Genomic DNA, 15,223 nt, shown 5'->3' with positions numbered 1-15,223 from the left:
TGGGGTGTAATTCCGTCGGCTCCTGGTGACTTATGATTTTCAAGCCGATGGATTGCACGGACTGTTTCTCCTATACTTGTTGGTGGCAGCATTTGTCCGTCGTTTTGAGTTGGCGGGACCTCCAGCTTGTTGATGATGTGGTTGTTGACCAGTTCATCAAAATACTTAATCCATCGTTCCAATATGCCCATTCTGTCGGAAATCAGATTTCCTTCTTTGTTTTGGCATTATGAGCATCGAGGTGTATAAGCCTTCATCCTATTGACTTCCGCGCCTAGTCCGCTTGCTTCCTTTACTTTCCGAGCTCACATACCCCCTACCAGGCTTCCTTTTTCTCCTTCTCCGCTCGATGGAGTTGGCGATAAGTATCCGCGTGTGCCCGCACATTACTCGGTATGTGGCATTCTTCCGTTCCGTTGCTATCTTACATTTATGGTAGACCTGCCGTTCTAGCTTTGTTTGCGACGGGGGTCAAGCATGTTTGCGGCCGTATCAATGATAACGTTCTCCAGGTAGTTGTGAAGATCATTTGTTGATGTTTCATTTCCACGACATCTGTTAGCTGCGGTTATTACGGCATCCATTTCTCCATAGCGGTAGCGGAACACTATGCCAAATAGATAGTGATCCGAGTCTATAATGGCCCTCTATATGTTCTAACATTGATCAAGGCTGAAAGGTGGCAGCTTTCGATCAACACGTGGTCAATTTGGTTGAAAGTGGTCACTGCTAATTGGATAATTCGCAGTCCATTACCATTGATAGTTTTAACTAAACTATATGAGCAAACGTATCACTTGTATACGAGCTTAATCTCTACTCGGCTATTAAAATCTCCAAGTATTATTTTGATATCATGCCTGAGACGGGCTTCTGGGGGTCGTTCTACTGCCTCTCAGAAGGAATCCTTCCTCGATTCTGCAGTCTCCTCTGTAGGGCGTGAACGTTAATGAAGCTTATATTTCGAAATTCAGAGTGCATTGGCGTTCGCTTATATTTTTATGGCCGATATTCATTCATTTATTTTTTGGCTGACTAGAAAACCTACTCCGAGCATATGGTTTACCGAATGGTCACTATTATATATGGTGCAGTGGCCCTTCTCCAGGAAACCGGTGCCTGTCCAAGCATCTCCTGCAATGCTGCTAAATCAACCCTTCATTGGGACAAGGTATCGGCTAGCTGCTTCGCACAATTCGGTCTGTACAGGGAGCGTACGTTCCATGAGAAAATGTGGAAATCGTTTTTCCGTTTTTATTGCCGGGTCCGTTGTTGTGTTGTCAATTCAGTCCGTGGTTTCTTTTGTGATTTCGTAATGAGTTATTTTCTACGTAGGGTTGTCACCTGTACCCAACCCCCAATCTGGAGGATCAAGTTGGTACAATTTGTCTCGTTTTTAGGAACGGGAGATTCGCCTTCATCCTTCTCCTTCTGCAACTTTTCGTTAAAAAAGCTCCCAGCGGTTAGGTAGGGTTTGGTAGTAGAGCTGTTGATTCAGCAGACGTTCCCCAGGTTTTATCTTCCATCGTGGGTATCAATCCACGTTTCGCCCTGGAGCTTACACTATCCTTTGATCACTAGACTCGAAGCTATATTCATCATCATCAACGGTGCAATTGATATTCGGTCTAGACCTGCCATAAAAACCAATTCCAGGCATACCGGTTTTACGCCGAGGTTCAAAAATTCGATATCCCAAAAATTTGTCTGGCTTCACAACCTTCTTTTTGTACCATAGTTATTGCCTCATACGGATTAGGTGATCCGCTAACCACAACCTATTTAGCCGGGTTTAATTCACAACGAGATAACCATGCTATCGCTCATAAGTTTCGTCGTTATAAAGGCTACGGAATCGTTCATTCTCAGTTAGGGGAACAAAAGTTCTTCGAAGGATTCTTCTCTCGAACGCGGCTAAGAACACAAGTCTCCGAGGAATACATGAGGACTGGGAAAATCATTGTCCTGTTATCATTTGCGATTTTCGACCATAGATAGGAGAAATTATCAACGGTCTCAAAGTTATAGTCTCTTACCTTTATTGTTTCCATTTAAACAGCGTTCCATCAGAAAACCGTTTTATCGAGTTTGCCTCGGATAATAGGATAAGCCTCTTCGTAGCACTCTAAAAATGTGCGATTCAGAGTTTCTAACTGATATTATATCGCCAAAGGAGTCCTTAGTCGTTTAGGGAGCTGGACCTTGTTGCCAAGGAGTTCATTTTTTCAATCCGTTTTTCTAGAATTTTGCCTTTGCATTATATTATTTGCTGTTTTAAGTAACGGTGATATGACAATGAGACTTTATCTTACAACTTTGAAATGCAGATTGTTAAGTCAGTTGCTTCACTTCTTCTTGGTCTCACAAGCGTAGGGCGCACGTAGATCGTCAAACCAGCTGAGATGATAAAATCAAACAGCTTCTTACTTATAGGATTGCGTTTGCTACTGTTGAGCGGTCGTATCGCAAGTTATTAAGAGTTCAAGGCGATTAGGTGGTGCATCCATTATCAGACCCCTCAGTAAGAACTACTTCAGTATCATAGAGTAAGGAGGTAACTAAGTTATTTATCCTCTTCCCTTTAACCTGGTATTGTAAGTTGACTGCAACTAGGTCGTGGGAATATAATTGTCTCCGCATGGTTGTCTCTAACAATTTTGACCTCCTAGCTCCCTTACTAATCCAATACAACAGATTTTTTAAAATGAAAACATGGTTCTTGTACCAGAACTATATAGAGGTAGGCCTGCAACTTTGCCAGCCTTACTGTGAAAACCGATAATAACTGAAGAGTCTGCTGCGTCTGTGTAAATCTTCATGGGCTTACCAGCTAGCCCCCCTTTCCGCTGAAAGTTCCGCTTTTTTACGCTGCTGTAACAACGCCCAGGTTCTCGTTCTTAATAAGCTTCGCCTTTTACGCTATAGTCGGCAACAGGTTCACGGTGTCCGGATCGCATGGATCTGTTTCCGCCTTACGGTATTAGACCAGTTGCATCGACATCTACAGCATCCATCACTCCAACAAATAGTTCACAACTCTCTAGTAATAATGAACTTAATTTAATATATTCCGTGAAGATGTGTAGCATTAAGAAAGACTAAAGCCTATTCAACAAGATGCTACAAAAAATGACCCCTTTTTTCACATTATTATTATTATAAACTGCTTCTAAGACAAACGTTTCCAAAATTTTGACGGGTTGAAAAAATGGTCACTTTAGTTTACCCGAAATTTTTTTGTTTCTATTTTAAATTAACAGTAATCATATTTACTTTTAAAAGGATAAAATAAAGGCCCACTATAAAAAATGCTTCAAAAAATTGAAAAATAAAAATTTTACAAGTGTTTGATTCGTTTTAAATGAAAGTTTCCAAAGTTTTGACCACTACTGTATGTGTTCAATCATTAATTATTTCTGGTATTTAAGTTGCTTTGAATATCAGGGATTATGATTTCCCAGCTAGGTGATGTTGATTCAAGCAGAGAGATCAAAGAACTAGTTGAGACAGTGGATGGATGCAACATATTTGAAGTCGGCGGTGACTTTAATCTGGCAAAAATAGAATCGATTGATAAATCAAATAGCGAAGGCGATGGAAGGTCATTTGGTAAGGAATTCGATATGAATGCGAGTTTGAATATGAATTCGAGGTCTTCCTCCTCTTTGATCTAAAAACGAAGCTTACACACGGTAGATGCAGCGGCCATTGAGAGCCAAGATAATTATATGATGAGTAAATACGCTCATATTATATCGTTCCCCGAATATCAGGCTAGTTATAATTTGCCGGCTTCTTTTTTTGAACGCTTTTAGGTAGTACGGGTAGATTCCGCCGCGTCCACCAAGCTACTATCTGGGCCTCACCAATCTGTCGGCCTGCTCAGTTCCCTTATGTTCCTATAGCCTTCTTTTTTTCCGAATTAAGTCAATTGCGGACAAATCCGACACTGGGAATCGTTCTGCACTTTTCGGAAAACCTGCTTGAAAATAAAAGTCCTGTAACCTCAAAATAAAAACCAATTCCTGAAAAAGAACCCCAACGAAAACGAAACGGATATGGGAATCAAGTCAGAGACAATATCCAAGTTTACGTAACGACTAAGTAAGTGAACTAAATTCAAAAATTTGAAATAAATACACATTTTCGTTTTAAATATATACACAAAATATTTCTTTATTATCTCTAATAATAATTTCATAAATTAACGTGATTTCTGGGTTTCCCTTCGAATCGTTGCTTTTTTATTATCTTTAACTTTAGTCTTCTTTCATTTTCCACATAATACAGTAAACAAATATCTGAATTATACACAAGAATATTTATTAATAAATTAAATATTCTGTGTACGAAAAATTGATGGTGAACGTGCAATAAATATATAACAATTTTTATTTTAATTTTCATTTATGAAATATTTTCAAATTTTTTGTTTTATTCTTAAATAAAGGATATGACATAAATAGATTTTTTATTTTGTGATAAAAAGGCAAAGTTGAAACGAAGTCCCCTTACAATGTAATTCTTGCACTCAATAGATTTTAAATAAGAACACAAAGGAATATAATTATGAGGTACATCTAAAAGTATCTAATCCAAACAAAGCCAGGGAAAAGGGATTCTTCTTCTAACTCCGATAACAAGTTGAAAATAATATGAACCAAGTGGGCGGTTAATTTCTAAATGGTTTTCACACTCCTTACTCAATGCTGATAAGCCTGGTTCGGATTGATTTGACTCCTTTGGGCTGCTTCGTTTGAACATCTTTTCTCTGCGTTTTCTACACTAGGTCAAATCGATTATCGTGTTCGAAATCGTGCCATAAATCCTCTCCTACAATTCGTCATTAAATTAATCCGTCTCCAGCTCATAAGTTCCAAAGTAAATGGGAACAGAATAATTCAATTAATTTGGTAGCGACCTGGCCCTTGATGTATATAAAATATGAAACATTCTTCCATTGTGTATAATAAACTTGTTCGCATCGTTGACGCGGAATTATCAAACTTTTCATATATTTATTCAATAGAAATACCTAGAAAATCAGTTCTCGTTTATGTACCCTCCTTTTCACATTTGTTTTAACAGTAATGTCTTGTGCTTTGTGTTTGAATTTAATGCTTTATGTACGAGAAGATGAATATGCCGAAATAAGCATTTTCAACTAACAGAATGCGCTAGAACAAATTCTTATCTCTCCGTCCTCTGTAATGTATTTAAAACTATTCAAAATATTTAATCTGGTCTTTTCTTGTGTGTAGTGAACTTTGGTTACGAAGATAGCTAGGGTTTTTGTGATACGAAATTTTACTGAAAACGCTCATAATATGATTCGGTGATTATAAACTAGTGTCCAAATGCGTTTACTTTCTCCTGAATCTTTGATAAAATTAATTCTTACTGTGCAAAATGTTCGGTTTTAATCGCAATTCGTTCGTTTCTCATTGATAATAAAAAACGCTGAGACGATACAAAAATGTTATCCAAAATAGTTTTGAATTTATTGTTATCTTCCTTCATTTACTTGTGTTGTTTTAGTTGTTGCTATAATTTTAGCAATGTAACATATACACGTAGTTCTTAAAGTTTATCGACAGCGTAGCGTTAACATCTCTTCGATGGTGGTATCAAATGATCAGGCAGAATGTTTGGTAGTTCATTACCATCTAACTTAACATTAATCAAATGCATAGCTAATGCGAATTCTTCGGCATCTAAAAATCCATCAGCATCGACGTCGGACAACTTCCAAATCTTACTGAGAACGGAATTGGGTAGTTTTGATTTGATAAGCTCCGATTTGGCAGCTGAAATAACGGAAGAAAATAAGAGATAAGTTTGTTGCTTGTAGTGAAGCACTCGAAAGAAAAGATTTGACACAAATTATCGACACTTACCAGCACCAGATATTTTTCCTTCAATAGGATTCAGGCTCTCGAAAATAGGATCAGTTCTCGCCCTGTCTCGATTGCAGATCCAGTCCAATTCGCCATATCCAGCGTCGATACCTTCGCCTTTCTTATAGCCGAAGGGTGAAATTGTGTCGTCGACAACACCTTCGAATGCACCACCTGATAGAAATAAAGGATCATATGAGAAATTCTGAAGATTTGTAAATGCTTATTTTTATATTGCAAAGCTAATTGGTAAAGTAAGAAGAACCAAGTGTGGGCAACTTGCTTCTCATTCGAGGAATTTCATCGGGGAAGACATAAGGCCACGAGCCTCTTGGCCATTTTGGTAGCCAAGCAAATTAACTGATAAGGCCAACAATGTTCCTATAACTTCAGTATTTTTACAGCAAACTATAGATTAGAATCAATTATTATTCTTGTTTTCTCCGATAAATGACTCATTTCCAAAGATGCCAAACATAACTTGAATCATTGAAACAACAGTGGGAATATTGGCTAATCTAATTTTTGGTGGGGACTTCAACTCGAGGCACACTTCCTGGGGCGGTTTGGCAAAAAACCGAAATGGGATTACCCTCGAAAAATGGATCTGCAATCAAAGCCCATTAAACCGGCTTGGGATGATCTTGCCCGACACACCCACAAGACCTGAAAGTCAATCCATGCTTGACTATTTTCTAGCACATTACAGGTGATAACGTGCAAAACCTTACCAGGAAAGTCTGATCACTTTGCAGTTGAGTTTAAACTTTCCGTCTCCTCTCAATTGCAGAAACGAGTACCCAACAAAATAAGAACTCACACTAACTGGGATAAGTTCAGGGCAAAATTAGCACCACAGCTAAACCTGAAAAAAAAAATCACAGTCTTATAAAATCTAACGGACAAAGAGATCGATGAGGCCATCATCTTGGCTACTGATGCCATCAACTCTGCTATACACAGAAACACAAAGCTCTTCAAAGTCGATGAGATTCAATTTAATAAACTGCCGCACGAGATAATAAAACATCTGAAAGTCAGGCAGATCTGGTGCAGAAATCTCAAGCGCAACTTCCATAAAAATGGCAACAGAATTAACACCGAATATAAAGTGTAAATTTCTCGGATTAACTGCCTAAGCACACCAATCCGACAAATGGTGCAACAATTCCGTAATAAGGAACTCACCCGCAAGCTAGCAGATGTGAAGCCCGGATCTAATGTGTTTGAACATATAAAAAGGCTGACAGGCCGTAACAGATCTAGAAACCTCGTTCTCCCCAAGAGCAACGAAAACATCTGCAGCGACGCTAGAAAGCTCAAGTACTCGCGGAGTCTTTCCTCAACCAACTAAACTCACCTCCGCTTAGAAATAACCAGGCCGTCAGTTCGATTGTGGATTCGACAATTAAAGACTTCCTTCATGAACATTCACTCGAATTAACTACTTTCTCCGCCTCTAACCCATCCTGTAAACTAACTGACCCAAAAACGTTTTTGAGCTTATCACAGCTCGCAGCTATCAATAAAACCCTTAACGGTAAAAAATCGACCGGACGAGATGACATAGCAAATATTGTCATCAAAAACCTCCCTAGGGCATCAATGAAGTTTCTTCTTGTAGTCTTCAGCAACTGCATCAATAACGGTTACTTTCCCACCACTTGGAAATTATCGAAAACAATCGCCATTAAGAAAAAGCGGTGGCTCTCACGAATCACAAAACTTCAGGCCCGTCTCTCTCCTTTCCAACTTGGAAAAGCTTTTCGAGGAAGCATGGAAAGTGGGGTTAGTCCAATGGCTTCCGTCGTTTCCGAATAAATCGGGTATGACAGACAGACGGATAGACAGACATTCAATCGATTCTAATAAGATTTTGTTTCACATAAAACCTGAAAAATAGATGATTGGCAGTATCGGGGGATCCAAAACAGTATCGTTTAGTTCTAAGCCCTAATCGGGAAGAAAAAGCTCAGCTCAGGGAGAAGAGAGATGTTCTTGCACTCCTACCATGTTCAAAAATTGCAGCAGTCCAACAACCTTACTAACTCCAACTCCAGAGGAGGATAGCAGAGTCTTGCTGAAAACTCGTGGTGTTCATCTCTTTTTAAAAAGCTGCGACTCCAACAGGTGTATTAGTGATATGAAAATAGCCCCTCCTATGGGTGACGTAAATTTTTAAGAAGGGGTGACCGCCGGGGTTTCTCAACAAGGGGAGAGAGAGCGAAGCATCCCCTTTCTTATGACACCCTCTTCGCGGATGGAGTTAACAAAATACTCACGCCCCTAAAGACACAAAGGAGGAAGAGGAGGCACGGTACTTTTTATCGGAATTGGAAAGAAGGATCTCTTGTTTCTCTCTCTACACTTTGCCTATTTCGTCCGGGATGGAGCTCAAAATGAATCCTTACTCATGGCTTTAATTTGAGGGGCCAACATTTTTCAAAAGCAGTTCTTCAACGGGATTTTCTCTTTCTTCAGCCTCCAATATAAATATATATGTAGTAATTAAAGTTATAGTTAGCCATATTCCGCTGATATAGAGATATATAAACAAGTACAAAGTTGCATTCATCTAGAATGCAGCTCAGAATTAATGTTTTTATATGGGTTATATGGTGTGTTTAACAGATTCGAACGAAAGATACGAAAAATCGTCTTATCCCAGAAGTGAAGCTAATATCACAGTAAAATAAATATTACAGACACTACATCAAAGCATGGACATCTACGGCAGTTAACAATTATGAAAACAATTACTGGTTGGACGTGAAGTATGGGTAACGTGTATGGTTACACACTAAATAGTGAACATTGCAAAAGGAATAACCGGCAATGTGGGCCAAGTCATCGACCCAATTGAAATTAGGCTAATCAATAAAGAATCGATTGTAGTGTGGCCAGGCAAAATAATAGAGCTAACGAGCACCGCGTTCCTCAATAATAATCGAAAGACATCTTAAATTTTTAATAAAGAATTATTTGTGACGGCAGAATCTATACCATTCATGCCATTGTGGGGAGGTTTGTAAAAGATCCATTTTATCGGAGGGATATAAAAAAAAAGTGTGAAGGAACTCGTTGAGTAAACTCTAGATAAAAGGTATCAAATTAAGTTTATAATGCTGACATTCTTCTACAATCAAATTTTCCATTTTTGTAGTGATTTAGTAGCGAACATTTTAAGTGAAAAGAAAAAATAGTTCTTTCTTTTTTGAGCTAAAATTTAGTTTATTCAAACAAATCCGTATTTCGGGAATCAGTTGTTCCTTTGTTGGCATCGCTTGAATAAACTAAATTGCAACTAAAAAAGCAAGAACCGTGTTTTTCCTCTATTCTGTAATAATCTTGTGGGCGAACTTCATAACAAAGTTAAATACAAATGAATTTACAATAAATGAGTCACTTGTGAAATAAAACCTTATGAAATGATTTAATCACTCCTCACAGAAAGTTCAGGCCATCTGAATTAAGCAATGATGCGCAAAATAAGAGCGGAAGATACAATCTCTGCTGAGTAAATTTTGGGGAACATTTGGGCAGGTTCTTCACACAAAGCTTCAGACGTTTGGACTACTCATCGACCGCTACACGATCTGTTTCCAGTGGCATTCACTATACTGGTCTTCAAAGTTGTCAAATTGGAATGCCGACAATGACAGGCCACCTCTTCAAGCTTATTCCACAGAGAATAATCGAATGGATTTAAGTCTGGGCTTCCGAAAGACCAGCCAGCAGACGCTATGAAATCTGGTACGTTCACCGATAACCAATTTGAACTTTCTTGATCTTGTGGGCTGGCGCAGAATCCTGATGAAACCATCAATCATTACCTTCGAACAAGCTTTCATTCAGAGGCTGAACTAGGATTTCTAACATCTGTTCATACACCACTGAGTTGGTCTTGACACCGGTTTTACAAAAATGAATGTCCGTCATGCCGTGATAGGAAACTCCCCACTAGATTATCACTGAAGGAGGGTGGTGCTCCGTTTGAATGCGTGGTGGTCAATCCTTAGCCTTATTACATGACCTTCCATGCCCTCAATCATTTTGGCGATTAAATTTTTCTCCGATAGAAAAACCATTTTATGTTGCTCATTTTTTTGGAAAGCGTTTTATCAGTCTTTCAGCATCGCTGAAGACGGATCTCTTTTAATTTAGGTGTAAGTAAATGGACGCGCCTTTCTCAGTCGATCTTTAATATTATCTGTTTCTTTGTACCGTTGTAACTGTCGGTACATGAATCGTTCTTTTATGGATAGTGGTTTAAGTGTCTTATGAATCTCTCAGGCCGTTTTTTCACATCAGTATGAGGCAAGAATAGCCATGCATTTCTCGTACTTGCTGAACTTCATCGTTACGCTGCTGACGAACAGCGTATGGTAGTCTGAAACTTAAGGGGGGGTAAGAGGGTATCCTATATTACATGTTCCCAATGTTGCCACTGTTTTTTGTTTCTCATTTCTCTCGCTGCGACGGTTCGCGATTTACTGACAGAACTTATGATTGCACTGTGTATATAGAAAGCTGCTTATAGTCAAACTTCAGGTAGGAGCAGGACGGCGCAGATAACTTGAAGTCAATGGTAGTTAATAAGCAAGTATAAATTGTGAGACGAAATTAACGAAAAATAAAAAGTTATACGAGAAGAGAGACAACAATGGAGCGGCAAAAGATGCCAGAATAGGAAGAGGAGAAACAGATTCTGCAATTAGGCAATTAGAAAAATTTCTGTATGATTGATTAGGAAGTCCCTTTGCCTTTCTCAGATCAGATTTGCATCTAGCGATCCTTTTTCTTATTCTTCGGTATCTTGTGAACTTTTAATTTTGAGAAACATCTTATTTATTTATTTACTTGAAGCAACTATGCACGGAGAAATGAATTTCTTGTTATGTATTGTACTCAGAGGGAGGAATAAGTGGGGTAATTTATGCTCTAAACTAAGGAAAGAGACGGAGGCATTGGAACCAAACTGTAAGGCTTTACATCACCGATATAATATCGAGAACGGGAGTGACAGTAGCTGCGCAGCTCGCTCCGTCGAGGGAATATCAAAAATGTAGTGGGTAAGGGAAATAGAGAGTACGAAGCCGGGAGGATAGTCCACCCGATGAATGTATTGCACCGTACAGAAACTCAACAAAGCAATGAATAAGGAGACGACGACAACAGGAGCCTCGGACTGGACGGATAACACAACGACGAATCCGGCAACGACAAAGGAATAACCATTTGCGCATTTTCTCATGGAACATGGGATCCCTGTACAGAGATGGAGCTGCCAAGCAGCTAGCCGATATCCTGTCCCAATATAGGGCTGATGTAACAGCGTTATAGGAGATGCGTTGGACAGGGACCAGTTTCTTGAAGAAGAGTCGCTATACCATATATTATAGCGGCCATCCAGTAAATCGTGTGCTCGGAGTATGTTTCTTAGTCAGTCAAAAAATTAAACCTGCTGTTATCGGCTTTGAAAACATAAAAGAACGGCTATACACTTTGCGTTCGCAAGGCAAATTTAGAAATAAAAGCATCATTAACGTTCACGCCCCTACAGAGGAGACTGCAGAGTCGGAGAAGGATACATTCTACGGGGTAGTAGGACGAACCCTCGAAGTCTGTCCCAGATATCATATCAAAATCATACTTGGGGATTTTAACAGCCAAGTAGGGACGGAGCCCGTATTCAGGCGATAGCTTACAGCAAAATAGAAATGATAACGGACTGCGCATTATTCGATTAGCAGTGTTACACGAAATGGTTGTTGGAAGTACCTGGTTTGCGCGGAAACCAGTTCACAAACATACATGGGCCTCTTCAGACGGGAACACTTTCAAGCAAATTGACCACGTGTTGATCGAACACCGCCATCTCTCAGCTTTGATGAATGTCAGAACATATAGGGGGGGGCCAATATAGACTCGGATCACTGTCTCGTTGGCATGGTGCTCCGAGCTCGAATAACAACACCGCCTAGAATCACCTCTGACAATCAGGTGAGAGTTAACACTGAAGCCATCACAGCCTCCGCAACACCTATAAGAGGGAAATGGATGTCGCAATAACCGCAGTCAACAGAGATCCTGGAAATGCAGCATCAACAAATGATCTTCACAATCACCTGAAGCACGTTATCATAAATATGTACGGCCACAAAGATACTTGGCCCCAGCCGGAAAAAGAGTCGGAATTGCTGGTTTGACGATGAATGTAAACTAGCAATGGAACGGAAGAATGGTGTATAACGAGTAATGTTGCATTCGCAAAGGATGCGGGCACGTCCGGAGACCTATTACGAACTCTGGCGAGCGGAGAAGCGACTTCACGGACGGAAAAAGGAAGCCTGGAAGAATCAACGGGTCTGCGAACTCGAAAAGTATAGGGAGCATCAGGCGCGGAAATTTTACCAACAAGTCAGCAGAATAAAGTCTTACACACCTCGATGCTCATCCTGCCAAACAAAGAGGGAAATCTGATTTCCGACAGAATGGGCATATTGGAGCGATGGGTTGAGTACTTTGATGAGGTACTGAACAACTAGAACATCGGCGAGTTGGAGGTCCACCAACTGAAGACGACGGACACATACCATTTTCAAGTATAGAAGAAACAGTCCTTCCAATTCATCGACTTCAAAATGATAAGTCCCCAGAAGCCGATGGATTTACAGCCAAAATGGGTAAGTATGGAGCCGACCAATTTCATCAAGTGGTTCATCAACTTGTGCTCAAGGTTTGAGGCAGTGAATCAATGCCTGACGACCAGCAACGAGGCATTATCTGTCTCATACATAAAAAGGGAGATATCACACAGTGCAGTAACATCTATAAGATATTCTCCGCTATCTTGCTAGATAGGATAGCCCCATACGCCCAGAACATCATTGGCCCATACCAAAAAGACTTCACTCAAGGCAAATCAGCAACAGATCAGATTTTCTCTGTGCGGCAAGCGATGGAAAAACTGTTGGAATATGGACAACAGTTGCACCATCTGTTCGTCGACTTTAAAGCCGCCTATGATAGCATAGCCAGGGTAAAACTGCACACGGCCATGAGAGAATTCGGTATCCCGACGAAATTAATAAGACTGACTAGGCTGACCCTGACCAATGTGCGAGGCCAGATAAAAGCAGCAGGATCACTCTCAAGACCATTCGACATCAACAACGGTCTACAACAAGGGGATGCGCTATCATGCGAGATCTTGGGTTGTACATCAATGAAGGCAAAATATATGGTGGCAACGTCAGCACCGAAGACGAATCAATCAACAACATCAAACCGCACTGGTCAAACACGAAGAAGAATAGGGATAGGAGAATACAACTTTGAGACCGTTGACAATTTCTCCCATCTAGGGTCGAAAATCACGACCGATAACAGCTACGATGATGAAATCCGCGCAAGGTTGTTGTCAGCCAACAGAGCCTATTTCAGCTTACAAAGACTGTTCCGCTCGAAACGTCTCACCATAGGGTCAAAGCTCTTACTGTACAAGACAATGATCTTGCCAGTCCTCATGTATTCCTCGGAAACTTGGGTTCTTAGCAAGAAAAATTGCGAACTCTTGGCCGCGTTCAAGAGAAGAATCCTCCGAAGAATTTTTGGCCCCCCTACATGAGGATGGACGATTCCGTAGCCTACACAATGACGAAATCTATGAGCGATACCATGACCGTCCGGTTGTGGATAAAATCCGGCTCAATAGGTTACGGTGGGCGAGTCACTTAATCCGTATGGATGAGGATGATCCCACCCGGAAAGTCTATAAGGGCAATATCTATGGTAGAAAAAGAAGACGAGGCAGACCCTGCCTAAGATGGAGCGATGGCGTAGGTCAGGACGCTAGACAGCTTTTAGGGATATCGAATGGACCTCGGCGCAAAACCGGGAAAGCCAACGGACATCTTGGACAAAATGATTAACGAACGTTTGTTGAGAGCTATGATAGGAAAGTTGCATGTAAGTTAATCATGGTTCTATAGGTGGAAATGAATATGAGAACAAGGAGGAGGACGAGAAGTAAGCATTAGGATATTGGCAAAATCATCGTTGATTTTAGTGAATTTGATTGTGTAGACATTGTGTATGTTAGATCGTAGGGTGCACTTTCAGTAAGTGGTAGTAAACAAGAACATATATATGTGCTCGTTATTGCTGATTTTTTTCTATTAAATCGTAGAAAGCTTACGCTAATCCGTTTTAATAGCATTCGCATCGGATAAAAAGCAAAATTTTGAATGTGAAATTATTGAAAATGCATATTGATATCTGATATATGAAACCAAAGTAATTTGATGGAATATTGGAAAGCGAAGCTCACAAAAAAAAAAAAATAAAACGAACAGATGTCGATATTCTTAATGAAATGTATGACACAAAGTCAGGTGTTCAAGTGAAAGTTATGTTTATGTCTGCTTTGCAGCTTGAAGCAGACTTGCAATTCGACAGTTCTGAAGATATGGATACAAGTATGTCCTAAAAAGATACAGTAAATTGATGCAATCAATGAGAGCAGTAGACAACGACTGCAAGTATAAAATACGACACGAAGTCCAGTTCAAGTGGACCCGTAACTATTTAAACTGTTATCCAGAGTGTACCCATTCAAATTATGAGATCGATCTAGAAGAATGAAACCTTGAAGGTGATAAAGTATAGGCGGTATCCACATAGCTTTATTCAAAAGAAGAACCCTCTCTAAATGAAAAGATTACCATATTGACAACAATTAGACGAATTTCCCTTATAAAAGACGAAACTTATCTAACATCCGCACTATTCCCTAGCCATTTTGCATGCAAAAATCAATGTGCTAATGAATCATCTCGACACTCTGCTCTTGAGAAAAGGGAAATACCACAAATCTAGTCAAATTGACTAAGTCCACCGGTGTTAATAATTTCAAATTTTCTCAGCACGACAAACGCATATCACGCGACAAAACATTGGACCATTTGTTGCCTGGCAGCATGTGCCTTATATCTTAATAAAGCTGTTAAAATTCTAAATTTCCACTGGAGGAATGTGTGCTTTTCAGATCTGATAACTAGTGTGAATAACATGTGCATACTTAGAGTCAGAAATGTACATATCATACATATGTACGTGCCTATCTTGTGCGTTCTGGTAGACAGATTTTAACGGAAACCCAAATGAATGAATTCAGTTTGGAGTCTTCCGTATATGCTCGCGCATTAAATGTGGAGTATTGCGCGGGAATAACCGTGACCTCGGATAGTTTAAATTGCATCTGTTTTTATTAACTGTAGAATTATTTATATACGACCCGAGGAATTGTTAAGATTGCTATAAAT

The 15,223-nt window shown here is 39.8% G+C and overlaps 1 protein-coding gene across 1 annotated transcript in view; it reads right to left on the bottom strand.

Annotated features, from left to right (window-relative positions):
* Positions 1-4,158: 4,158 nt before the first annotated feature.
* Positions 4,159-15,223, bottom strand: part of LOC119650639 (EH domain-containing protein 1) — a 38,556-nt gene continuing 27,491 nt past the window's right edge. Inside the window, exons 2-3 of the mRNA XM_038053561.1 lie at positions 5,898-6,071; positions 4,159-5,807 (exon numbers count right to left, since the gene is read on the bottom strand). Of these exons, the coding sequence (XP_037909489.1) occupies positions 5,605-5,807; positions 5,898-6,071 (377 nt within the window). The 3' untranslated portion in view covers positions 4,159-5,604. The remainder of the gene's footprint in view (positions 5,808-5,897; positions 6,072-15,223) is intronic.

The sequence above is a fragment of the Hermetia illucens genome, chromosome 3 (genome assembly GCF_905115235.1).
Source record: "Hermetia illucens chromosome 3, iHerIll2.2.curated.20191125, whole genome shotgun sequence".
Classification (NCBI taxonomy): domain Eukaryota; kingdom Metazoa; phylum Arthropoda; class Insecta; order Diptera; family Stratiomyidae; genus Hermetia; species Hermetia illucens.
Note: the sequence above shows the minus strand (reverse complement) of the source record. Positions and strands in the feature narration are given on the sequence as shown.